General features: G+C 41.4%; 3 protein-coding genes across 5 annotated transcripts in view; 2 read left to right on the plus strand and 1 right to left on the minus strand.

Moving 5' to 3' along the window:
* The first annotated feature begins 51 nt into the window (after positions 1-51).
* Positions 52-5,147, plus strand: LOC139467024 (GPI mannosyltransferase 2-like). The gene is made up of 3 exons (XM_071248735.1): positions 52-142; positions 571-1,752; positions 3,170-5,147. The coding sequence occupies exons 1-3, from the start codon at positions 65-67 to the stop codon at positions 3,470-3,472; spliced, it is 1,563 nt and encodes a 520-aa protein (XP_071104836.1). The 5' UTR covers positions 52-64; the 3' UTR covers positions 3,473-5,147.
* Positions 5,148-6,452: 1,305 nt separating this feature from the next.
* The window catches only part of LOC139466683 (synaptojanin-2-like), a 62,651-nt gene continuing 41,790 nt past the window's right edge, over positions 6,453-27,313 (minus strand). Inside the window, exons 24-35 of the mRNA XM_071248305.1 lie at positions 18,048-19,607; positions 14,888-14,995; positions 13,654-13,770; positions 13,323-13,540; positions 11,921-12,016; positions 11,178-11,377; positions 10,907-11,014; positions 10,341-10,418; positions 10,119-10,214; positions 9,427-9,580; positions 8,983-9,229; positions 6,453-7,756 (exon numbers count right to left, since the gene is read on the minus strand). Coding sequence (XP_071104406.1) covers positions 7,532-7,756; positions 8,983-9,229; positions 9,427-9,580; positions 10,119-10,214; positions 10,341-10,418; positions 10,907-11,014; positions 11,178-11,377; positions 11,921-12,016; positions 13,323-13,540; positions 13,654-13,770; positions 14,888-14,995; positions 18,048-19,607 — 3,207 coding nt within the window. The 3' untranslated portion in view covers positions 6,453-7,531. The remainder of the gene's footprint in view (positions 7,757-8,982; positions 9,230-9,426; positions 9,581-10,118; positions 10,215-10,340; positions 10,419-10,906; positions 11,015-11,177; positions 11,378-11,920; positions 12,017-13,322; positions 13,541-13,653; positions 13,771-14,887; positions 14,996-18,047; positions 19,608-27,313) is intronic.
* LOC139466680 (PIN2/TERF1-interacting telomerase inhibitor 1-like) lies at positions 16,517-26,716 on the plus strand. Of its 3 annotated transcripts, none has more exons than XM_071248299.1 (6): positions 16,517-16,605; positions 19,754-19,876; positions 20,648-20,819; positions 21,179-21,302; positions 22,070-22,676; positions 26,099-26,716. In XM_071248299.1, exons 1-6 carry the CDS (start codon positions 16,533-16,535, stop codon positions 26,350-26,352), a joined length of 1,353 nt encoding a protein of 450 aa, XP_071104400.1. In that variant the 5' UTR covers positions 16,517-16,532; the 3' UTR covers positions 26,353-26,716. The 3 variants fall into 3 exon arrangements, with proteins under 3 accessions (XP_071104400.1, XP_071104401.1, XP_071104402.1); XM_071248300.1 differs by having other exon boundaries at positions 22,070-22,665; positions 26,094-26,716; XM_071248301.1 differs by having other exon boundaries at positions 26,094-26,184.

Below are 27,313 nucleotides of genomic sequence, written 5' to 3' on the forward strand. Positions count from 1 at the left end.
TGACAGTGAAGCTTCTTTAGTTATTCCACCAATCAGCGTTGTGGACGCAAAGAAAACATCGACAATGGTTTATCTTGTAAGGTTGGAGCAAAAAGTCGAAAGTTTTGCATTGCAAACACGACTGATCATCTTATTTTTTCAGGTGAGTAGATTTCTTTCATCCGCATGCACTTTCCTAAAGGACATCACCCATATTTAGTTGCGATTTGTTGGATAGCAGGTGCTCACTTTGACCGGTGAATGAAGCCCCAGTACAATCCTGAACATGAACTACCTGTAGAAGTTGTCCTGCTGAGACTGACCATGCACTATGTGTAACATTTCGATATAGTTGACCATGAACTGTTGGACCTTCACAGAAACTAAATATCAAAACAGTACTTTGATATCAATAAATATGTATGTTTCTTTGAAACAATAAGTGTATTCATTCTAGAATAATGATTATTTTTGTAATCTATTTTAAGATGGTTCAAAGATGTACATCTTTGGTTGATTCAGTCACTGGACCATGTAACTAATATTCTATGCCAACAAACTCGCAGACAAGAAATGTATTCTATCTTTCAGGTGATCTTCAATGCTGTTATTCCTGACCATGATGCTGAAGTTTTCAACCCTCCAACATCCCCAACCCACAACCAGACAGCAGTGGACAGTATCGTGGACATCGGAGTGGGTGGACTCAGAAGATGGGATGCCGTTTACTTCATCCATGTTGCAGAGCATGGTTACATCTATGAGAATGCTATAGCATTCTTCCCCCTATACCCAGTCATGGTGGGAAAAATCGCCGATGTTTTCTACTGCTTCTCATTTGCAGGTCAGATCATGTCCAAGTTAAACCTCTGCTTAATCATTGGCGTGGCGCTGAATGTCTACTTCTTCACAAAGTCAGCATCAACGCTGTTTCACTTGGGAGTCCAGGTTCTCAAAGATGAGAGATTAGCATACAAGGCAGCTTTGTTGTTCTGCATCACCCCAGCCAGCATCTTCATGACAGCTCCCTACTCCGAATGTCTTTTTACCTACCTCTTTTTCTCCGGACTCCTGGCTTTTGCCAGTGGTGACACAATGAAGGCAGCATTTTGGTTTGGACTAAGTGCATCTACACGGTCAAATGGCCTTGTAGCAATCGGGTTCATCTTGTTCAGGAGAGCTAAGGGGTTTATGTCCAGTATGCAACAAGCGACAAAAGCGAGATTTGAAACCATGACTGAAAAGGGGATGATGATGGCATCAATGACATATCTGTATCTGACACCAGCCATTGTTGCGGTTGTGTTATGTGCTGGCCCGTTCTGTTTGTATCAATATTACATTTACAGAATATTCTGTTTGTCAAATGATGCAGATTTACCAAATCACCTTGTTCGCTATGGCCGCTCCCAGAACTACAAGCTTGTGAGTGATGCTCCATCCCCATGGTGTTCACAGTTACTTCCCTTGTCCTACAGCTACATCCAGAAGCACCACTGGGGTGTGGGCTTTCTCCAGTACTATGAGCTGAAGCAGGTCCCCAACTTCTTGCTTGCCGCCCCAATGCTGGTGCTGAGTGTGTGTGCATGCGTGTACTACTACAGGCTCAACACAGACTGCTGCCACAGACTCGGCATGGTACAGGAGGGACAGACAGACAAGAAGACAGACTTACAGAAAGGAAACTTTGGCTTCAAGAACACCAGACTTTTTATCTATGTTGGTCATCTGGTGTTCATGACTGTCTTTGGAATTTTCTTTGCACACATCCAGGTGAGTTTTTTTAAGAATCTATTAATGCTCCTTGCATAGTATACATACATCTTTGCACCAAGAAATATGATCATACCCATCAAAATACACTGTCCATGGATTATTATCTCTGTGGCGTTGTTCATACCTGTTTGTTGTATCTACAAGCTGTTGTTAGCATGAAGCAAATTAAGACATTACCACCCAAAGATTTTATTAGGATTTTTATGGAAGGGACATGTGTAAAAAATCATTTCTATTTTTCCAAAATTGGGAATTTTTGTCAGTTCTTATATTCTTATAATGGGGTATTCTGACATTACATAAATAGAGGATTTTATATGAGTGTTCATATCATACTATATTTACAACACAAGTGTCTGAATACTGGAATTTAGGCGCAAGTGTCGTAAACATAGTATGACATGAACTTGAATATAATTTTCTATTTATTACCAAAGAAGATGTCTACATACAGAGACGAATAATTATTTTGATAGTGTTTACCTATAAGGACAGCAAGTCGCAACTGCAGTGGAACCACAATTTGTCAAATGACGTCAACAATCTCCATCTATGAGGTTGTTTCTAGCGTGACGTCATGCCGACTTCACAATAAGATCTTCGAATGATGTCAACAATGCCGTCTGGATGAATGAAATAATACACTGTTGTCTCGTGACGTGATATGACCCTAGGGCACATATGATTTTAATGAACCTCAATATGTTTGCCCTCGTAGGTAATAAAATGCAATTACAAAAGGGGTGACTGAAAAGTGCTGAGTCTAACTACAATTATGTATAGTACACACTAAATATTTTGCATGTATTAGTAAAATACTTTCCATGCTTACAGGCTGCATATGTCTGCAGGTATTAAAGTGACTATGTATTCCATGTTGATGAAAATGTACAAAATTGGCTTCTGTACTGTCATCAAGTATCTCCCACTGAAAGTGCTAACTCCAAACAGCCATCCCTGCAGACATAGTGTCCCCATTGGGAATGATGCTCCTTCCTTTGTCACTTGTGAGGTGTGCAGCAGAGTTCAAGAGGGGAAGAAAGAGCCTTGAAGATGGGGATAATGTTGAAAAATAATTGGCCGCTAACTCCATCAATGCAGTCCATCATACTCATAGTTAGGCTCAGAACCTTTCAGCCGACCCTCGTATCCAACTTAGTCACATATGAAAATTTATATCACATATTTCGTTAAAATTTATTATAACTTTTACTGGAATATCTCCATTGCAGACTTTAGGTTGAATATTGAACTCTGACTCTGAGAGTGCCTGGGTAAATCCCTGACATTGCACTTTGTTGTTGGGATATAGATGTCAGCAAATATTATTAACGATCATCACCAACTTACATTTATTGATTATTATTTTTCTCAGCTATTCTGAACATTAATTTTATGTATATTTGTCTCTCAGATAATGACCCGTCTCCTTGCGTCCACCTCCCCTGTTATCTACTGGTTTGCTGCTCGACTCATCACGGAGAGGACCTACCATGACAACTTCTCCTCCAACCAGTACAACATCTTCTCCCCAGGGAGAGTCCAGCGTGTCGAGAGAGGGGCCAACCTGCAGCAGGCTCAGAAGGGGAACCTGCTCATTGACCAGATCTCCGACTTCTGGAAGCAGAGCACCAACACCAAACTTGTGCTGTTCTACTTCATGGTTTACTTTGTAGTTGGGACAGCAGCTTTTGCCAACTTCCTCCCCTGGACATAATTACCCAATTACTGCCATGTTATCTCTACATCACAAACACTCATCTGTACTGCTAGAGAGGGTGCTGTCTTGTCTTAGTTTGCACATGCTTTGGGTGGGATGGTTTGTCCTGAGGTCTTGACCTACATGTGATCTTAGCACAAGTATGCAGTTGTAGGAACTAATTATAATATCTGTACAGGAAAACCTTCCAAAATGAAATACCGGTAGTTTACACAATATTGATACTGTATCGTCATATAATAATATCATTCAGCCATAGGACTTCTTCCCGATTGTAAGTATGAAAAGGGTCAGCTGTAGACTTAGGACAGATGAGCAATTTTTCCAGTTGTAAAATGAAAGTCAATTACCAAAGAAGTGTTAAGCATTGATCTGAGGTTATAAGTATTATCTCACATGAGAGTATGTGTAAATGGTGTTTATCAAGCGTAAAGTTCTTAATATTTTTTATACTCTGAAATTATATGATTGAGATTGTGTGACAAAGTGTGTGTCAATCACACCGATGGCAAGACATCTTTGTGTAATTCAGACTACTCTTATTAGTACTTCCAGACAAGTATTCCCACAATGAATCTGTTTCATCCCTAGTGCTTTGAGGTACTGATAGTGACAGTGCCAATCTGTGAGGCACAACTTGCTAGAATTATGCACTGCATGTTCATTGCAGGTATGGGCTATTGTCCACGATGTACTAGCAACATTAGAAATTGGCACTAGTCCTATAATCCTTGCCAAACTGCCCAACAGTTAAGGACTACTAGAAATTAGCCATTATTAAGGTTTTATTCTATATGTTATCATTATAAGGACTAGTGGACTAAAACAGATAGTTTCTATCCCTGGTACTAGTAATACCTTGAGACAAATGAAGTCTTCTGATATTCAGTGTATTGGTACTATGACATTTTATGAGTTGAATGGTCATTGTTCGAAAGGCAGCTATTATCATGATTGTTTCACTTTTAGATATGAATAGTACCATATTTCTCATTGTGTGTCCGTCTGCATTATTTCTTGCTGGTTTGATCAGGGAAACTTTGTTGCTGATATCAGGTAAAATGTTGGAATTTTTCACAAGTTTAGATTTTGAAAAAGTTGATATTGTTTCATGTCTAATATTGGCAAACAGATGTGTTTTATTTAACCATTATAACACTTTTAGGTGGTTATGTCCAAACATGACCCAGGGAAAACATGAAAGTGACAAGCTGTGTGATGTACTCAAGGCAGGGCATCCCCCACACACTACCTCACTGTGTGTCTCATGCTGTCAAGTGGTTGTGATTGGCAGACCAGTTGCACTGTGGAGAATTTCCCAGTAGAAACAAGATTTCAGACAAATTGTCATCAAAGAAATAGAATACTGGAGTGTTTCAAACATTTTAATTTTGATATTGGCATCATTCAAACATTACCATGTTTTTTTAATTACCTGTAGCTTTTTTTATGTTTATGTGTGCTGTTGTGTATCTGCTGGCCACTCAAGTGAGTTTTTAAGATGGGCAGTTGTGTGATGAAAATGATGTTTGTCATCAGGTCTTGCAGCCATATTTAGTTATATGATCACGCTATTATTGATCAGTAGCAAAAAGGGCAAGTATACAATCCTTTTAAAATGCCATGAATAATTAGCCTACTTTGAAGGTGCCATCAATATATTTTATAGAATACAAATAAAGAGTTCCATGAACAGTTCTCCAAGATATTTGTTTTTTGTCACAAAAGCAGATTTTATAATTTGATAGCTTTTGAATAGTAGTTATATCAAGGGTATTAGTTTAATATGGGAGAAAATTCAAATGTGAGAAATTATACCTTCTGTTCTTACCCTTACTAGAGGATCATGTCAATGATCACAAAATTCTAATTAAGAAATTATCTGTTTTCAGACATGAAATGACAAAGCTGGTATTTCTAGTTAGATCAATGATTATTATTCAATAATAACCAATTTTCATTGCATGATTGTGTGTAATGGAAAATAATTGTGTAAAAGCGGGTTGACAGACTATGGTATTGGTGCAAAATTGATTTGGTGGTTCACACGTCACTATAGAGGCACCTGATCTGTTGAGATTTCACTCGTCCACACCATGGAAACATGGTAAACACCTTTATCCAGCAAGAAGGCACACAGGAGAGAGTGATCTGCGTGTAGACTTAACGAGGTAGACAATTTTATGGACAACTTCTTGAATGATGTAAAAAGCGACGTTTTTTTTATTTCAATAAACGAAAAATAACAGAAGCAATGCACATTCGCCGCAACAAGTCATCAATCAACAGAGATCAAGGCTATTTCATCCCATCCGCCTACTCTGAACTCATCAAGCAATAATCACTTATCCTGTTTAATTGGCTTCCACCTGTGTTTTCTGTCCATCGTGTTGTGACAGTATTATCCCCTTGTTAACACCTTACCTATGTTATACCACTCATGTATGCAATTGTTGTTACTGTTAATTCGCTGTTATTCCTGTACCTACTATATATATTCTGTACTAAGTCCCTCATTCAGTCCTGCTTGACAACGGTATAAGGATTTATACCAAAAAGTCGCTTTTTACAGTATTGAAGAAGTTGTTATACATAAAACTGTGTCTACCTTGTCATCTGTCAACTTCTAAGTAATGCCCATCAAACAATTTGTAGACTTAAATTCAGTGTGCCATGTCTGGGTTGAGCTTGGACACATGGTCACAGAAACAATCTTGTACCATAAGATCTTGGAACTCTGGATAGAGCTCTCATTTGGGAGGGGAATGTCACACCTCAAAAGTATTGTATTGTCAATTACTGAAAATGAGGTTGGTAATAATTACAAAGTATTATTTCACCACTGAAAATCAGCCACCAACACTCCAAATATTTTGAATTCATAGTTGATAATAAAATATAACATGTTTGAAACAACAAAACAAAGCTGAACATTGTAACAGATTTATTCTGAACATGAGGTTATGTGCAATGATTTATTTTCTTCAGGAATAGCACAACCACACGTCGTAACACCACAGTGATGAAAATCTGAACTATGTTACAATCCAATACAAGTTTTCCTGGCATTTGTCCTGAAAATTCATTTTACAATAAACATGGTCACCAATTCTCACACACCATCTTCACGGCTACCACAAGCATGGCTGACCCTGAGACCACATCACGGGCAAAGAACACAAAACATTTCACCACTGCGGCAATTTACTTGATAAGTTATCATGATGATAAATGGTTTGTACAGACTGGTGACACAAGGCAGCTAGATATCACTTGCCCAGGTGTCGGGAATACTATTTACAAAAGATTACCAAAAACGGCATGTTATGAAGTGATTGATTGGTTAGGGCATCACAAATCCTATTGGCTTATCACAGTCCCATGCAAAAAAACAAGATGTTAGAGATATCTATGCGCTTACATAGCTAAAAGGGCTACCTACAGGTGCACTGTACACCTTGACTGCAAGGGGCCTATTTATGTCATGTTTGTATGCAATGTAGTGGATGCATGTCATAGAATATGTAATGTTGCCTGGGACAGACAGAAATAATGCCCCTTCTTCATGGAAGACAATGTACAGATGTATTGACCAGTTACTTTTTCACATATGACCTTCAACGAAAGAAATAGGTTTCTATAAGAAAGCACAAAGTATTACACAAAACCTATGTAAAAGAAAAAATACCCAAAACAAAAACCATTAAAAATATTTTTTCTCTTTTCTCACATGTTGATAAGAATCCATAAGGAGATGTCTACGAATCGACCAAATATTCCAGCACTTTCTGTAATGCACATGTGACTAAAGCACTTAAACTGACATATGACATTACTCTGCAATAACAGTAACCCAGATCCACATTGAGACTCCTATTTGATAAGCAAGCAAAGTTGATCTCCTGGTGTAGTACATGTGATGTCACCTCGTACCCTGTGCAGAGCAACAATATCAATGTGCTTCACTGCTGCAGGAATGTTGCATTGCATGGTGGGACTGGAGCTTGGTCACGATGATATCAAGTCACTCAGTCAAGGACTGAACACGTCTCATGTCTAAGATGCTGCTGATCTTCCTCGAACTGAGCCTGATTTGGTTGTGAGTAGCCTTTCCACCATAGAGCGAGCATAACGCAAGCGCCCACTTAGTTCTTTTGAGCATCCAAACTTCTCAATTAGATTTAGTCTGAATGTGGTAGTGTCTCTCTTTTCATCAATGTATGTCACAGCTGCCATCAGAGGGCACAGAATGATCTTGGTGTGGTCAGAGAAAAAATTGATCTGCAAAAGAAAGAAGAAAAGCATTTATTCCATGAAGCTTTTCCTCAGGTCTTGATGACGTACATAAATGTACACAAGGATCCATACCATCGGGGGGCACGATGATACACAAGGACCCATACCATCAGGGAACGATGATACACAGGGACCCATACCATCGGAGCACGATGATACACAAGGATCCATACCATCAGGGCACGATGATACACAAAGACCCATACCATCGGAGCACAATACACAAGGATCCATATATTGGGGGCACAATGATACACAAGGACCCATACCATGGGGGCACAATGATACACAAGGACCCATACCATGGGGGCACGATGATACACAAGGACCCATACAATGGGGGCATGATGATACACAAGGATCCATAACATAGGGGCACAATGATACACAAGGATCCATACCACAGGGGCTAAATGATACAAAAGGACCCATACCATGGGGGCACGATGATACACAAGGACCCATACAATGGGGGCACGATGATACACAAGGACCCATACAATGGGGGCATGATGATACACAAGGATCCATAACATAGGGGCACAATGATACACAAGGACCCATACAATGGGGGCATGATGATACACAAGGACCCATACAATGGGGGCACGATGATACACAGACCCATACCATCGGAGCACAATACACAAGGATCCATATATTGGGGCACAATGATACACAAGGATCCATACCATCGGGGCACGATGATACACAAAGACCCAAACCATCGGAGCACAATACACAAGGATCCATATATTGGGGGCACAATGATACACAAGGACCCATACCATGGGGGCACGATGATACACAAGGACCCATACCATAGGGGCACAATGATACACAAGGATCCATACCATAGGGGCACAATGATACACAAGGATCCATACCATGGGGGCACGATGATACACAAAGACCCATACCATCGGAGCACAATACACAAGGATCCATATATTGGGGGCACAATGATACACAAGGACCCATACCATGGGGGCACGATGATACACAAGGACCCATACCATAGGGGCACAATGATACACATGGATCCGTACCATTGAGGCACAAGGATACACAAGGGTCCTTACTATCGGGGCATGGTGATCAGCCTGTTCTTGTATTGTAACCACCCAGTCCTCATTTTAGGACTTTCAGGACATGAAACAATTATTGGTGTTATTGTGCTGGTGAATCCAAAGAAAGAGAAATTGCCATACCTGTACAGTTCCATTGCTCAGCTGCAAAACCATGGCACTCCTTGTCCTGAACCATGTTCGCAAGAACGGCAGGCGAGCAATCTGGTCCGACTCTCGGGGAGTCATGTTGGCTCCAGCCTTGAGGAGGTGTTCATTCATGTAGTTCCTGAAGTACTTCAGCAGTGTCACTTTCTTGGTGAGATTCTCGGGGAATGCCCTCAGAGTGTGGTAGTGTTCTGTGCCATCTCTCTCAATGTACTGTGTGTTCCTTCAAATGCAAATACAGATACATGTACTTCATTACCAAAATGCTCTACTTTGAATAAGGATCCGTTCTCAATCTTTGATATATATAAAATTGGTTGTCTTGCACAGACACATTGTAAATTTATGATTTTTTCTGGAAATGTACTCTATTTAATTGTGAAATATTCAGATTGATTGATGTTAGCAGAAGGTACTCACTCTCCATTAGCCAGTAGTATAAGTCGAGTTGAGTCATTGAAGAGTACTCCTACACTGTTATCACAAAGCTGGTAGCCGAGGCCATACTTGTCTGAGTAGTCCACCCACTTGCTCACCCAGTAGATAGGGATGCATGCAGGATCAATAGCATCATCTAAGGAGGAATCAAACATTGTTTCAAATATGTTCTTACAGGAGTTTCAGCTGCATTAACAGTTCACAGTATACATGTTTTACTTGATCTACAGTTATAGCGATTAATGATAAACTACAATTGTTAAATACATTAGGCTTAAAAAAATAAAAGAATTGGTTCTCGGGCAATGGCTTTTGAAAATATATTGCGGGTGGGCGGTGTGATTTTTTTTGGCTGTTCTAACTAGTATGCAACCAAATAAACAGTTGTGTACAATCAACCTGGGAAAGGGCCTCCCTGCATAAATGTATTCCTTGATGAGTAAAAATCCTGGAATACAGTTGACTACCACTGGACTTGTAATATTTAAGGATTTGTTTTTTGGGTTTTTTAAAAATGGAAATATAAACGAAATGTGCAGCAAACTTTAGGATGCGGGCGGTGCCTGAGAACCAAGACTTATTTTTTTTTAGCCATATGTAAATGAAGGGTTCAATAATCATGTCAATAATCGTCACGATTTACTCAAATATAAACAGAAGGTATGTTGGCTTACCGTCCTGTATACAGATCTTCTCCCCTGGTTTAGCTGCCACGACAGCTGACAACTGTCCACACAAGTCAGTCAACCAGTTGTCCTGAGACTCACTACCTGCAACACAATATTACTCATATGTCAACATGAATAGACCAAAGCTGAGTGAGAATCACTCGTATAGCAGTATTGTAGGGACTGAGGTCCCCTTATGTTACTGACATCAAGACTAGATGTCCTTACCACATCTTGCTTGTGCCTTGTCACTCTCTTTCTTCTCCATTTCCCTCTTGGTAGGGTCTGCTGACTGAGCACGCATATCTGGAAACAACACAATGGGTCAGCATAACAATGGGGTTTTGTCTGTGTTGTGGAGGTGATGAGGCTAAACTTCTAATATAGAACACTGGGCTACAAAAGGATTCACAGCAACAGGATTGTGAATACCCATCAACACTCAAGTAATGAAGACATCCATGATCAGGGCCCTACTGCACAAAGCGATTTTAACTCTAAGGTGAGTTAACTCTAGGCATACAATAGTAATAAGATAGCTTTGTGCAACAGGACCCTGCATCCGGTGACCACTTACATGTAATATTAACAATGGACCAATTTCCTTTCAATATTGTCACACAGCCATCTTTCTACACCTGCACCATTCACAGTATCCCGTCTAGTGTTTAATGATCAGCAGTGCGAGATGACAATCATCATGGTCATGTATGGAGAATTAACACACCATTAGGAGACGGCCACATGGCAGAAAGTTCATTCTATGGACAAATTAGTAAGGAAAACCGTCTCACCATTAATTTCCAGGAGAGGTTTACGATGAAGACCTTCTGACTTGTAGAGCGTATCAAACCTAGGAGCCATAGTGAGGCAACTGGTGGGCAGATTGTTTGGGAGGTAGCCTGGAAAACAGAGCAGCATGGATAACTTGTACAGATTACACACAGCATGTCTATTGCATACCTTCTTTGTTCTTAGCGAAGAATGACCACTATCTGAAATAATCGTATGATATAACAGGGAATTTGCAATAAGATCCCTACTTGTGCATGCTGCAAGACATACCCGAGGAGAAGAACTCTTCCTCCATGATCTGGTCAATCGTGGGTCTGTCTGTGGGGTCGGCCTTCAGCATCTTGCCGATCAGGTTCCGTGCCGGGAGACTCACACGGGATGGGATGTTGTACTCATTCTTCTTGATTTTCATGTATGTATCTCTGAGACACGAGGTCTCAAATGGGGGCTTGCCTACCAGCAAGGTGTACCTAGGAAAAATGTGAGCTAAGTTATAATTTGAAAAACATTCCAAAAAGAATTCATAATGGTAGGTGTGAATACAATTGTTGTCAGTAAAACATTTTCCCAACTATCAGCCGTCAAGCACACTTTTTGTGCCGGGTAAAAGCAAGCACACTGTAATTTGAGCAATAGAGTGGCCTCCAAATCAAAATTTGATGCATTGAGTCTGTGCAAAAGGGAATTGGTAATGGTATTAAACAATTGACTAAAATCATGACCATTTCTTTAAAATGACATAAATGTGGCTACGTTGACAAGGATTTCTGACCCCCCTCTAAAAGATATCACTATTGCTATTTCTTGAATGAAACATGATTCACAGAAAATATACAGCTGCATCGTCATGAAAATGGATTGGCACCTGTTAAACTACTGAGGGATAGCAAATTTGATTGCATGACAAGAACAATTTATCTGGTGACTGCTCTGTTACCTGAAAGGTCCAAAATATCAAACTGAATCAAAATTATCCATAGGTCATGTGACCTTGTGGCAGTAGAAATACTCACAGAATACAGCCCAGTGACCAGATGTCCACCTCAAAACTGTGGCCTTTCTTACACAGAACCTCTGGTGCAATGTAGTTAGGTGTTCCACACAGTGTTCTGAAATACACGTCACATTTGTGAATATCATGTTTGTTTGTTGTTTGATGCCACCGTCAGCAATATTCACAATATATAACGGTGGTCTGTAAATTATCGAGGCTGGATCAGACAATCCAGTAACTGACACCACAAGCATCGATCTACGCGATTTGGAAACGACATTCATTAACCAAGTCAGCGAGTCTGACCACCCGATCCCGTTAGTCATCTCTTGAAGACCAATTCTAACTGTGAATCTTCATGGGACTTGAAGATCTTGTAAACACTGTCTCTGATGAGACAGAATAATAATAATTACACCCATCAACAGCAAATGAAACAACTGCTGGTGTTGTGCTAGATATTATGGGTAGCACCAGGCATCTTCGGGTGTTTATCTCCGGTTAATTAAAGGACACTCCAAATCAGCACATACATTACAAATATGAGCACAGATCTGCACACAAGGTATTGTTCACTGACTTTTTATATCAGATGAAAACTAATCTGAAATTAGTCAAAAACAACTGATCCATCTCAGTGTGAAGTGATTACCCCTCACTTCACAGAAGTACAAGCCTAGGGGTAATCATACAAGAACCCTAGACTTTTGAAATAGATATTAAAATTTATGTGAAATTATTTTCAGTAATTTTCATGCTGATTGACCAGTATTCACTAATTGTTTCATTATTTTAAGATGACGTAATTCCACAGGCACTTAGGAATCCTAGATAAATCCCTGAACTGTCCTTTCAAATGTACATGAAATCACGGACATGTCCTGATGAAATCACTGGTTGCAAGCCTGTAAATGATACTGATGAAAATGCTGAGTAGTGTTTGAAATAAAGAAAGGACCATGGGTTCCTTGGAGTATAGTATTTGAAGACAGGGACCCCAAAATGTTTAACTCAATAACTGTTAACATTAGGCTTATGACAAGACCCCTAAACCGTCATGCTGAATTTTGAACACTGCTGACAATATATTTCTTGACTGCGATGTGAAGGTCCTTTTATTACCCATTAAAGCACAGATAACAAGGGAAATTATCCCAGGTAATTCTCACAAGATCTTTTCTAATTTTGTTTGTTTGCGAAGAACTCAGAGCGTTATGTCATATGAATGCACTGTCACACTGAATTGAAAATGTCATCCATTGTTCATAATGTTGCCAACAAGTTTGTGTTCCAACCATAGACTGAAAGGTATGTCTCCATTTGTGATCGAGGCTTTGAACTTAGAAAATATTGAATTGCTGGAAAGATACGTCCTTGCATCTGAGAGGTTATTCTCCGAGGTCCCGGCTGCACCAACTCACCTTTTCCTCTCTCCATCATAGCCGACTTTAGTGGCCAGGCCAAAATCACCGATCTTGATCTCCATCTCATCATTGATGAAGAGGTTGCCTAACTTCAGATCCCTGTGTATAACCTTATTGTGATGGAGGTACTGACAAGCAGTGACCACCTGCTTCACAAAGTACCGAGCCTCTGGCTCTGTGATAGCTTTCCTCCTCTTGTGCAATTCCATCAGTGACTGCAAACAGACATATACAATCAATACATAGATTTGTATTGTGTGGTAGTTTTATTCAGTAACTAACAGGCACATATATCTCCTTTACAATCCTATGGAAGTAAATGACTTACCCTTCTTCGACAAAGTTCCAGTACTATGTAGACATTATCAGAATCTTCAAAGAATGATCGAAACTGTACAACATGACGATGGTTCAGTTCTCTGTGAATTGCTATCTCCTGTGCCATCTGGAAAATAATAATAGTCAACAGTTGAAAACAAAGTATCAAAAAGGCCACATTAACTACCACAAATAAAACAAATCTACCTACATATCACTACATGAAAATGACTATCAAGTCAGTCACTGATCACATTACACAGCTCGACTTAACTATATGAAACATGCATAAGTACAACCTATCACTGAAAAATGCAACCTAATATTTATGTCTACAAAACAAGTACAAAATATCCACACACTTCAAATTTGTGCCTGGCTAACAAGGCTTGTCCACGCAACCTTTTTCGTGAACTCACTCAGTACCTCTAAAGTTAACTTTAAACACTACAACACTAATCCCTGTGTTACCTGCAATTTGTCATACCGCTTTAGTCTTGACATCAAACTTTGGGTATTTGTTTATTTAATATTGTGTATATGTCCCTATTACATTTTACAGCAATGTGCCATTAACTTACACGAAGACAGCAGACAGGTCTACGTTTCAAATTTGTATATTTATGGGACCAGGATGCACCCTGGTTTTGTTTGTTGCAACTTGATTTTCATGTCAACATGCACCTGGTGAAAGTTAAATCAAGTTTCTTACACAAAGCCCTGCACTAGCAAAGACTGCTAGCCTATAATGTACTTTCAGCAGCTTTTCCCCAACACAGGGATTTATCTGGGATTCCAAGTTAAGTGGCCTTGGCATGCATATTAGGAAAGAGCGTTAATTTGTTCAAAATTGGGATTGTTTTTCAAGTTCTAATTTTCCTAAATCCAGAGGTATTTTAATATTGGGTTCAATGCAATAATGTTAAACTGAGCATTGAAAACCCTTTCCCCATATTGGTCCTGTAATCAGATAAACTACAAGTCAGCCATACAAAACCATAAGATTAGATGATTACCCGGTAGTCATGAACACAACATATTGAACATTGGCCTCTAATCTGGTCTAGATAAATCCCTGTAACAGATTGTGATTTTCTCCATATTGAAAAGTATATAAGGTATGTGTCTAGTAAAAAGAATAGCAACTAGATTTCAGTTTTAGATTAGTTGTTGCAGTCAGACTCTTCAAAGTTCACTCATGTCAGTTGCCATTGTTTCATATACAAGGATGAAAGTCAACAAACCTTGTCTTTTTGATGTTGTTTCACAAGTAGAGATTTGGACACAATCTTCCCAGCAAACACCTCCTTTGAGTCCAAGTCTGTTAATTCGTAACATTTTGCAAATCCACCCTAAAAGAAAAAATAACATGATGAATTTCGTTTCAAACCATATTAAAAATAACACTTTATAGAATTGGAGGTATGAGGGAAAGTTTTATGAATGTTGCTTATGCTACAGACAACAATATTGCAACTACAAAATGGCAGCCAGTAAACAGACAAACCAGTTGTCGATCACATAAGCAACGATCCACATCAATAGGGAGAGGGTGTGGGTGGGGGCGAGGGGAGACGCAATCACACACCATCAACCAGGTTACAACATTTAGCTGCTAACACCCAATACTCATGACTAGTCAGATCTTTCAACGTCCTTTACCTGTATGACATATAGATATACTTGGGTGTTTTTTTTTTATTGTTAAAACATTATCAAGACATTCTCAAAAGATTTCTGTATGTATCCCTTTTCCAAAAGTTATACATGCATTGCCACTCGGTCCTTTTAATCATATATAATTTTGTTTTGGTGGGGTGAGATATGGGCAAAAGTCTTACTGACTGTCTTGGGCTTTTGAATTAGTCTCAAAAGTTACCATGGTTAAATACTAAGATGCATATTAACTGATGCCGATTAATGATTTATAAAATCCAAATTTGAAAGAAAAAACAAAGGAACTGCAGTTAGCATAATAAAATCTTTACATATGTTACTCATATAACCAAGATACCGTATAAACATTTAGATTTGTCCAGGGCCAATCAAATATTCATTGATAAAAATTTGAATCATGGGACGATGTTCAGTGACCCACGATCCTTCATATTTACATCGTTTAACATTATCGAAATCAGTGACCTTAAAATCTATAATAACTCACAAAGTAAGTTTACAAAGGCAACTAGAAATACAGACTTTTTTGTAAAGGTATTTAAAATAAAATTCATGTTTGTGACTATGGCTAACGATTGTTGAATTCAAATAATTATCACTTTTGACATCATTGGACTACAAAAATGAAATAGGGTGTCCGATATGTCAACACACATTCAAAGTGATCATACTTTCAACGTTTATTATTGAAAACATTGTCAGCCGTTCGAGCAATAACATTAGCCCAGAGACGTGTCTGAACAGATCCATACCTTGCCTAGAAACCTTCCTTTCATGTACCGCTTTCCACTTGGGTCTACTAAAATTTCTGGTATTACGTCTTTGGAGCGCCCATCGTCTTTTCTTGCTGCACTACTCATTCTGGACTTATGGCACCAAACTTTTTGCTCTTCAAATAATTTTCTACCTCTCAAAAATAAGAAATAATCGCCTCAATCTTCCCCTTGTCACTCTCTGGTCATCGTCATTTCAAATTTGCCTGTTCTCGGTTGTTGTGAGTGCGTCGTAGCTGATTGGTTGATTCTTGACAAAATGGTTTTGATTGGCTGTGATAACCGCCATTAGAAAGGACAAGAGCAAGCACGTTTTCAACTTTGACCTCAACTTTGAACTTCGTAATTGTAACATTCGCTTTGATTGGAAAACACACAAGCGGCGGACCAATCCATTTAATCGTTACTTTTGAAGCACGGGAAACTACTTCCGTTCAAAATGGCGATGTTGGCTGAACCTCGACGTAAACAAAAAATATCGATAAATCCTCAAGGGACAAATTGGAGTAATGGTGTGTAACTACGATCAAATACTGTTTTTGAGAACTGTTACTTGTATCATGTCTGATGCCACTACCACAAAACACAGATCGAGAAAACTGCCAAAGGCATTTGACCACGTGGCCCAAATCATAAGGATATCGTTAGGCCTATGTTGTGCAAAGTAAAGGTGGTTCGAGAAGCGTGTGTTTTTGTGATATATGACATCATTAGGGAAATAAATTGAAAATGCTGAAATAACGTGACGGCTACGAATGTATGTCTGATTAATACAGCTACTCATTGTTTATTATCAGCTGTGTCCCAGCAAGTGCAATCACCAACAGAGGATGGGGATAACCGAAGAATCGTATCATAAAAATAAATACAACTTATTTTCGGTATTTACTTCATTTATTACTTCGTTTACGATTCGTTCACAACCTGTACAACATGTCATTTGAGTGTAACATAAAAATATAAAAAAGATCACTTACATATTGTTAGAGACAATTTCCTCCCATCAGAAATGAATATTACTAAAAAATAATAGTTTTATGAAAATTCAGGCTAAAAAACAATAGGCTGTTTTGGTCATATTTTGAGTTGTCGGGTGCAGGCTAAGACGTTACCTCAGCAAAACGTCATCTGATCAAATTTACTGATTGTTGAGGGAAAACGGGACCTAATATTTTGAATAACGATAAGGGTGATTTATTTAGTAGTATATAAATACATATCATAAATATGTCACTTGTTTATACTAAGTTAGTTCATCAGTCTGGTTTTTTTTATATTCTATTGTAAACCAATGTTAGAGTTCATGAAATCAATCACCTCTTCTATAACATCTTACACAAAGGAGGGGTAAGTCTTCTTCGATGCTGCTAATTTGGTGCTGGCTTGAGGGTGGTTTACTTAGGGTATTTAGTGAGGGCAGTGTTCCATGTAGCATAGCACTCTGTCATAAATCTTAAACTCAGTTTCAGCTTGACATTGAGTTAACTTGAGTAAAGGTACTTAAAACTTCAAAGCATGTGCTGTTTTCAAAATAAAGTAAGTTGCGAATCCCTAGCAGAGTCTGCAAGTAAATTGGAGTAGAGGCTAATTTCTAATGTTGTAAGGCGACCAACATTTCAGAATTATTTGCAACTGCATGTGAACATGTGTGTTTTGTTTTATTTATTTATTGTTACTGAAAACCAAGTCTTAAGGTTAAAAAAAAAATAAGGTGCCATTTTAGCCTGGCAATAGTAGCCGTTTTTACATCAGGCAAAGTGCTGTTTTTCGCCAATTCAGTGGTTGCACAATGTGTAACCTGCTTTATTGTGTTTTGTTGTGCCCAAATACTGTAGTCATGGTATCAACCATGGAATTGCCTGTTTGGATTTGATTATTTGCAGACTCTCATTATGTAGCTGGAATATTGATGAGTGTGACATATAATAACATTCTCTCACACACTTGATCTTACCTTGCCCAACTCAAACCGTCCCTCTGTCTTCTCTGATGCCTGTGTAGCTGTTGTGTCAATTTTGTTGGAAGCTGCTTGGATCAGTGTTGTCAGATTGAAGCTTTTCTTTTCACAGTCCATTATTTTCATGCTATCTACTGACCATACAGCTCTACAAGGTGATTTTCCTTGTTCTGACTTGGTGTAGCCAAATGATTTAAGTTTCTTTTCAGCATATGGTTGAAGTTGTATAAAAGGTAACACAGCTTTTGTTTCCTGTCTTCCTGAATTTACCAGTTGTTCAATCCATGGTGTAAATGGAACAAGGCTCTTGATAAGTGTAATTGTACCCTCATCAAGATGACCAATTGTTTGAGCTTCAAGCATTGCTTGAATGTGTGTCATGAACAGACTTACTTTCCCCTGTAGCAGAGGAGGATATGGTATGTCTTTTGAAAGTTGAGTAAGAGAAGATTTGAATTGAATGCATTCGGTGAATCCTGTAAGTGATAATGGAGCATCTGGATGAGATATGCTAGGCAGTATGGCCTCCAGTTGCCAGGCTCCAGAGCAGGCAGTCAGGGGTTGATGTGGGTGAGCCAATGGTGGAGTGAGGGAGACCAGCGTGTAGGGAGAAGCTGTTGCTGGCTGGGGGAGGAGTTGTTGCTCAGCTCTGAGCATGGCCTGTGTGCTGTGTGACAGTTGCATAATGGTGGTCACCTCAGGAAGGTGTTGAGACAGAACCAAGACTTGTCTTCCTTGTTTGGCAATACATGTAGTGTGCTGGAACTGACCATCAAGGCAGACTATATGCTGTTGTTGGCTTTCTTTCGTACTTTCTGTAGAGCAACAACAGCGTTTGATCCCAGTATTACATATTGGTTGGACCTCAGGACTTGGGGAAATGTTGGTACATTCTGTAGAGGGTACTTTCTGTTGGACCTCTGTTTCTAAGGGAGATCGGATGCCATTTATTGGTACTATTTGAGAAGCTTGGTCAGTTTTGTTGCTTGTGTATTGCTTGGCCATGCATGACATTTGAGTGTCATCACTTGAACTATTGAATGTTGCTTGAAAGTCATCATCATCATCATCATCCCTGTGCTTGAGGGAATGTGCAGTGGATATCTGAATCTTGGTACTGAGCAAAGGCTGAACAGAACTCGTGAAGCCTTCTCTGGCAGACGAGCTGTGTGTTTCAACTTGAGGGAGTGGTGAGATGTCAGTGATGTTATTGATGGGATATTCTAGGGGATCACTGTAGGTCTCAACTGCATCATCAGTAGATGGCTTTGTGTATGAGGCCGACTTTCCCTGCCACTCTAGGGGATGTGTATAGGTTGTAACACCTCCACACGGTGGCCGTGTGTAGCTGCACAGTGTGTCCTCTGTGATGAAGGTCTGGCTGCAAGCTCGGTCCTCTTTAGACACAGGAAGTGTGAAGGTGATTGGAGTTTCTTCAGCACTGGCTAGGGGCTGGGAGAAGGTGATGAGAGGTGTGATAGTGTGCCACCAGGAGGACACTGCGCTGCCCACAGCCTTCATGGACACACTGCTCAGTGACCGCCACAGGGACTCAACCTGTCAACATAAACAATAGAGTTACAGAGTACCTCTGATAAAGAAACTCGTGGGTATCTGAGAGGTTAATGGAAACACTAGGAGAAACATAAAGGTTGACATGGCAGCATGAAGCTGTGTATTTTAGTTTTTATTTTATTTTGCAGATGGCAGCAAGTTTGGCCAGAAAATGTTGGAGAGAATGGGTTGGTCAAAGGGAAAGGGCCTGGGAGCTAATGAAGATGGCAGAGTTGAAAATGTGAAAGTCAGCTTTAAAAATGACCAGAAGGGTATGTGAAAATGATTGATGTAAACATCTGAATATTAGCATGGTAAAAGTAATCATGGTAAAAAAAAATCATAAAATGGGTTGTGAAGCCCATTTTTGTTGTCCCCCCCCCCCCCCCCCCCCAACCGTGATATTGCTGGAATATTTCTAAGAGCAGCATAACAACCTAACTCACTCACTTATAAAATGAGCTTTGTTTGCTTTGCGAGTTCAGTTGAGGTTTTTCGACATTGCATCAGCAATTGTTTAGCTGCTTTCTAGTGATAATGCAATATAAGTTGTAGTAGGATCACGAGGAGTACATTGGGTTTTATGCATCCCACGTTAGGTTTTATACCACGAGCCGGAGGGATGCAATTCCATATTGATAGAAAACCGCTTGATTGCGGTGTCGAGGCTACATCACGTGACTTTCATTATCTCGGAAAAAGCATGCAGTTTTTTGCTAGTGGGGTTTAAGGGAGTTGCGTCCCTTGGGCACGCCAGAAACCTATGATTGTGGGTTCGAATCCTGGTTCACCCCGATTATGTTTCTAGGTTTGTCAGCACCATACCCGTGCTCGTGGGTTTCACCGAAGTGGTAAACATCGGAGACATGCATCACTTCGGGCTCACTCACTCACTCTCACGCTCAGACATTTATTCCCCTTACAGGTGGGATACATCATAATTTATCAAGATCACATGAACCAATCAGATCTTGACATTCTGACATTGAGGAATGGTAATAGACATTGGGGCTACAGTGCTTGGGTGTTTGTTTGTGTTGCAGGAGTTGGGGCTACCAAGAACCAGGCAGATAACTGGATAGCTCACCAAGATGACTTCAACAGCTTGCTAGAAACACTGAACGAGGGTCACGGAGGAGGGGAGGTGGATTCCCCCACCACTCACCAGGTAGCCAGCCTGGAGAAGAAGTCCCAGTCGTCACGAAGCAGAGTGCAGTATGTAATCAGGATATCTCCAGCACCCTTCTTGGTGTTTCCGTTAGGGATCACTCAAATGCAGCGATATTGTTGTACTTCAGACTGACTCATGATACAAGTGGATGAATGTCTCATGGTTTGAATTTAATTTGTAACAGTTCATACAACCTTGTTTTGGAGACAAAAATTAAAAAGCTGCTCAGCTTATTTCTTTCTCCCCCCTCTCTATTTCTCGTTCTCTCTTTTTTCTTCCTCTCCCCCTCCTCCAATCCATATATTTTATTATTTTAAGGTTAACGGATCTGTAAGCAATGTCTGCTACTCATGTTTTTGATGTTAGGATGTTGGTACAGGGTTGTCATGAATATACTTTGCAGTTATGGCAAGTTCACTAAAGGCAAAGACTTATCTTCAAGATCACATGAAGATCTCAAATGTATATTTGGTAAACGGGCAGCCAAACCTACCTCTGGAAAGGACTCTCCAGCACTGGAATCAGCAGTGAGTTACTACCAATGTATAGAACACTTGTTACACAAGCAAGTTACATGGAATATGGAAACACGCTCTGTTGGCCTGTCTGACAGGCTTTATGTTCGGAGTATGAGAAAGCATTCAAAATTTCTTCAGGAATCTTTGTGAACTCCAAGCATTTGCCAAGTGGTGAAGTCACGCCATTTGCAATTTGGTATGTTTTACATTTTCATTCACATTATTTGGAGAACAAGTTGAACTTAAGACGTCCTAAACTTGATTTACATGAAAACAACTTTGACTTGAAATTAAGAGGGGATAATGTGTTATGATTTTTAGCAGAACTAAAAAAATATTTAATGCTAATTATCCGCATGTTACGTATTTTCAAACGCTTAAGAAACATTCATATGTTTCTTGCTAATCACAAGTACAGCTGTAAAACATCTCACTCACTTATCACAGACAACTTTATCTTAAAAAACAGGCCATCATCTGAACATTATGGTTATTGCGCGAATAATTGCGATAAACATGGCCATCCGAAAACCTATGATCCGATGATGGTAATGCCTTATTAACATTGAGATTAGTGCATAAAATACTTCATGTGTATGCTGTCTGAAGATGAGATGACTATATTTAGTAAATTCATCAGCACTCAGTAGGTGTGGTGGAGGAAAATTCTTATCAGTCATGTTTTTCAATGGAAATTCATGTACTAATGATTATGATTAAAAAAACTTTTAGACTTACTGGTCTTACAGTAAGTGAATACTATCGATCTTTTGTAGGAATCCTCAGGGTCCGAAGACTCCAAGGCTGACACGTCACATGGCTTCAATACCATAAATAGCACCTCTACCATGCAAGAATACTTTGCTAAAAAGATGGCTGCCCTGAAGGGTCAGAGGTCATCACCATCAAGGGAAGATAACTCTGTACTAGTATCAGATAATATAGAACAGCCATCAGATAATATAGAACAGCCATCAGATAATATAGAACAGCCATCAGAGTCAGCAGCTGACACTCACAGTAGGAAGAAAAATAAGAAAAAGTCAAAACGAAAAAATAAGGACATAGAAGAAACTGTGAAAAATAATAGAGACATGCATATAGAACCAGATAATATAGGCAGTTGTGACGTTGAGCCTCAGAAGAAGAAAAGTAAAAAGTGTAAAAGGAAACACGCAGAGACTGCAGACTTGGCTGGTGATGAGGAGCGAGTTGTGGACAACACAGATGGTGGCGTGGAGGAGCAAACACAGAAGAAGGAGGCCAAGAAGAGGAAGAGGGAGGACGAAGAGAATGAGAAGGAAGTAAAGGAACAGGTGACTCAGAAAAGCAAGAAGAAGAAGAAGAAAAAGAAGAAGAAGTCAGCAGCTAGGCAAGTTGAAGGTGAAATTTGTAGCTATGGAGGTGGTATTGTGTTGCCAAGTGTGTGAATGAAACATTTACTTCCTCACCCATCTAGCGGCCAGTCCCCCACCCATCTAGTGTTGTCCCCTGCCCATCTAGTGGCTAGTCGTCCCCCGCCCATCTAGTGTTGTCCCCCAGCTAGCTTGTGGTCAGTCCCCCGCCTATCTAGTGTTGTCCCCTACCCATCTAGTGGTCCCCAACCCATCTAGTGTTGTCCCCCACCTAGCTTGTTGTCAGTCCCCCGCCTATCTAGTGTTGTCCCCTACCCATCTAGTGGTCCCCAACCCATCTAGTGTTGTCCCCCACCTAGCTTGTTGTCAGTCCCCCACCTATCTAGTGTTGTCCCCCACCCATCTAGTGTTGTCCCCCACCTAGCTTGTTGTCAGTTCCCCACCTATCTAGTGTTGTCCCCAACCCATCTAGTGTTGTCCCCCACCTAGCTTGTGGTCAGTCCCCCACCTATCTAGTGTTGTCCCCCACCTAGCTTGTTGTCAGTCCCCCACCTATCTAGTGTTGTCCCCCACCTAGCTTGTTGTCAGTCCCCCACCTATCTAGTGTTGTCCCCAACCCATCTAGTGTTGTCCCCCACCTAGCTTGTTGTCAGTCCCCCACCTATCTAGTGTTGTCCCCAACCCATCTAGTGTTGTCCCCCACCTAGCTTGTTGTCAGTCCCCCACCTATCTAGTGTTGTCCCCCACCCATCTAGTGTTGTCCCCCGCCCATCTAGTGTTGTCCCCGACCCATCTAGTGTTGTCCCCCACCTAGCTTGTTGTCAGTCCCCCACCTATCTAGTGTTGTCCCTCACCTAGCTTGTTGTCAGTCCCCCGCCCATCTAGTGTTGTCCCCCACCCATCTAGTGTTGTCCCCCGCCCATCTAGTGTTGTCCCCCACCCATCTAGTGTTGTCCCTCACCTAGCTTGTTGTCAGTCCCCCACCTATCTAGTGTTGTCCCCCACCCATCTAGTGTTGTCCCTCACCTAGCTTGTTGTCAGTCCCCCACCCATCTAGTGTTGTCCCCCACCCATCTAGTGTTGTCCCCCGCCCATCTAGTGTTGTCCCCCACCCATCTAGTGTTGTCCCTCACCTAGCTTGTTGTCAGTCCCCCACCTATCTAGTGTTGTCCCCCACCCATCTAGTGTTGTCCCTCACCTAGCTTGTTGTCAGTCCCCCACCCATCTAGTGTTGTCCCCCACCCATCTAGTGTTGTCCCCCGCCCATCTAGTGTTGTCCCCCACCCATCTAGTGTTGTCCCTCACCTAGCTTGTTGTCAGTCCCCCACCCATCTAGTGTTGTCCCCCACCCATCTAGTGTTGTCCCTCACCTAGCTTGTCAGTCCCCCGCCCATCTAGTGTTGTCCCTCACCTAGCTTGTTGTCAGTCCCCCACCCATCTAGTGTTGTCCCCCACCCATCTAGTGTTGTCCCTCACCTAGCTTGTCAGTCCCCCGCCCATCTAGTGTTGTCCCTCACCTAGCTTGTTGTCAGTCCCCCACCCATCTAGTGTTGTCCCCCACCCATCTAGTGTTGTCCCCCGCCCATCTAGTGTTGTCCCCCACCCATCTAGTGTTGTCCCTCACCTAGCTTGTTGTCAGTCCCCCACCTATCTAGTGTTGTCCCCCACCCATCTAGTGTTGTCCCTCACCTAGCTTGTTGTCAGTCCCCCACCCATCTAGTGTTGTCCCCCACCCATCTAGTGTTGTCCCTCACCTAGCTTGTTGTCAGTCCCCCACCTATCTAGTGTTGTCCCCCACCCATCTAGTGTTGTCCCTCACCTAGCTTGTTGTCAGTCCCCCACCCATCTAGTGTTGTCCCCCACCCATCTAGTGTTGTCCCTCACCTAGCTTGTTGTCAGTCCCCCACCCATCTAGTGTTGTCCCCCACCCATCTAGTGTTGTCCCCCACCTAGCTTGTTGTCAGTCCCCCACCCATCTAGTGTTGTCCCTCACCTAGCTTGTTGTCAGTCCCCCACCTATCTAGTGTTGTCCCCCACCTAGCTTGTTGTCAGTCCCCCACCCATCTAGTGTTGTCCCCCACCTATCTAGTGTTGTCCCTCACCTAGCTTGTGGTCAGTCCCCCACCCATCTAGTGTTGTCCCCCACCCATCTAGTGTTGTCCCCCACCCATCTAGTGTTGTCCCCCACCCATCTAGTGTTGTCCCCCACCCATCTAGTGTTGTCCCCCACCTATCTAGTGTTGTCCCCCACCCATCTAGTGTTGTCCCCCACCCATCTAGTGTTGTCCCCCACCCATCTAGTGTTGTCCCCCGCCTATCTAGTGTTGTCCCCCACCCATCTAGTGTTGTCCCCCACCCATCTAGTGTTGTCCCCCACCCATCTAGTGTTGTCCCCCACCCATCTAGTGTTGTCCCCCACCTAGCTTCTTGTCAGTCCCCCACCCATCTAGTGTTGTCCCCCACCCATCTAGTGTTGTCCCCCACCCATCTAGTGTTGTCCCCCACCTAGCTTGTTGTCAGCCCCCCACCCATCTAGTGTTGTCCGCCAGCTAGCTTGTTGTCAGTCCCCCGCCTATCTAGTGTTGTCCCCTACCCATCTAGTGTTGTCCCCCACCCATCTAGTGTTGTCCCCCACCCATCTAGTGTTGTCCCCCACCCATCTAGTGTTGTCCCCCACCCATCTAGTGTTGTCCCCTACCCATCTAGTGTTGTCCCCCACCCATCTAGTGTTGTCCCCCACCCATCTAGTGTTGTCCCCCACCTAGCTTCTTGTCAGTCCCCCGCCCATCTAGTGTTGTCCCCCACCTAGCTTCTTGTCAGCCCCCCACCCATCTAGTGTTGTCCGCCAGCTAGCTTGTTGTCAGTCCCCCGCCTATCTAGTGTTGTCCCCCACCCATCTAGTGTTGTCCCCCACCCATCTAGTGTTGTCCCCCACCCATCTAGTGTTGTCCCCCACCTAGCTTCTTGTCAGTCCCCCGCTCATCTAGTGTTGTCCCCCACCTAGCTTGTTGTCAGTCCCCCACCCATCTAGTGTTGTCCGCCAGCTAGCTTGTGGTCAGTCCCCCACCTATCTAGTGTTGTCCCCCACCTAGCTTGTTGTCAGTCCCCCACCCATCTAGTGTTGTCCCCCACCTAGCTTGTCGTCAGTCCCCCACCCATCTTACCCTAACAGCATTGGGCGTTGCTAATTCTTCTGGTCACTGACTTCATTATGTAGAGATAGCTATGGTATAGCTTTAATATAGGTGCCATATTACTCACTGTAGTGTAAAATTTTATTATTTGTTTTAAATCCCGCATCAGATAAACCCCACAAATAGGGATTACCCTACAGTCTTTAATTTTGACAATATCACATGATTTCATAATGCATTTGAACAAGTGTTGTTGGGGGCAATATTGTTCATTTCAAAATGGAACTGAGTGAAATATTATTTATCTGCAGTGTAGAGAGCAGTGAGCTTGGAGGACACAGGAGGAAGAATGGAAGCAAGTTGTCAAACAGGAGACCCGGGCTGCGGCCACAGAAACTCCCTCATCTAGTGCAGAGTGCTTGTGCCTCCTTCAGAGGTGCCAATGTGGCATCTATTGACGGATATAATAAATCATCACACTCAGTTTCAGAGTTGCTGAAGAGAATTGAAAGTAAACATAACTTGGTATTGTGGCAAATGAAGGCAAAGAAACAAGATAAACAACTCTGAATGCAACAAATGATGAACATGGCCATGACACTGACAATGAAGAATGGGCATTAAGGACACTTTCTGTATTGTCATGACAACAGTGTTGTGAAGGTAATACTGACGTACCGTCACTGTGTTGCTAGGCAGAGCTGACTGAAGTGCTTTCAAGGAAACTGCAATGAGGGTATGAGGAGCCAGTGAGGCCACAATTCTGAAGATGACAGCATCTCCACAAGAAGACATCAAGTAGTGAAACTCTTCCCCTTTCTAACTGTACATGCTGTATGTGACATAGAAATATAACTATTATGACAAAACAGGTGTCAGAAAGATGTGATATTATGCTGTTGATGGATTGTTGATTAAAAATGTATTTACACCAGTGTCCTATTTCTCTATCATCCATGGAATACATCCAGTAAATGGATTGGTCACACATGAATGCAAGCGAAATCACATATTATTGTGCTCCTGAAACTTAAAAAAACATGTGAGTATCTTCAATCAATTGCAGACATCAATCCCTGGAATAATACTTTTATTAATGTGGTTCTCAAAAAGTAGCGTCAGATGAACTATTTTATACTCCACATCATTGACGCATTATGTCTGGTTCGGTCAGTGCTTACCACAAGATGATGTATAGGATTTAGGAGTTTATAGTTTCATGACTTATTTTTGAGGTCTGATAAAACACAAACCACCTACCTACCAACCACAATATCTTGTTTTAGGGACTGCCTTCATGGTCTAGTGGAATAGAGCGGAAGATCGTACGCACATTATTTGATCAACATTGAGGTACATGAAGTGCATTTGGCTTAGTTTATTTCAAAAGTATCAACTATTTTTTCTCACATCATTAAGTAGCTCCCTGTTGTACTGCATTGATTGGGCATGTGTGAGGTCCATTGTCTGATGCGGGGAAGTCAAATGGTTCATGATACATGTTTCTGATAGGGCCATTTTTAGGGCATTC

Source organism: Haliotis cracherodii, unplaced genomic scaffold, assembly GCF_022045235.1.
Source record: "Haliotis cracherodii isolate W230 unplaced genomic scaffold, xgHalCrac1.p SCAF_19, whole genome shotgun sequence".
In the NCBI taxonomy this organism is placed as follows: Eukaryota; Metazoa; Mollusca; class Gastropoda; order Lepetellida; family Haliotidae; genus Haliotis; species Haliotis cracherodii.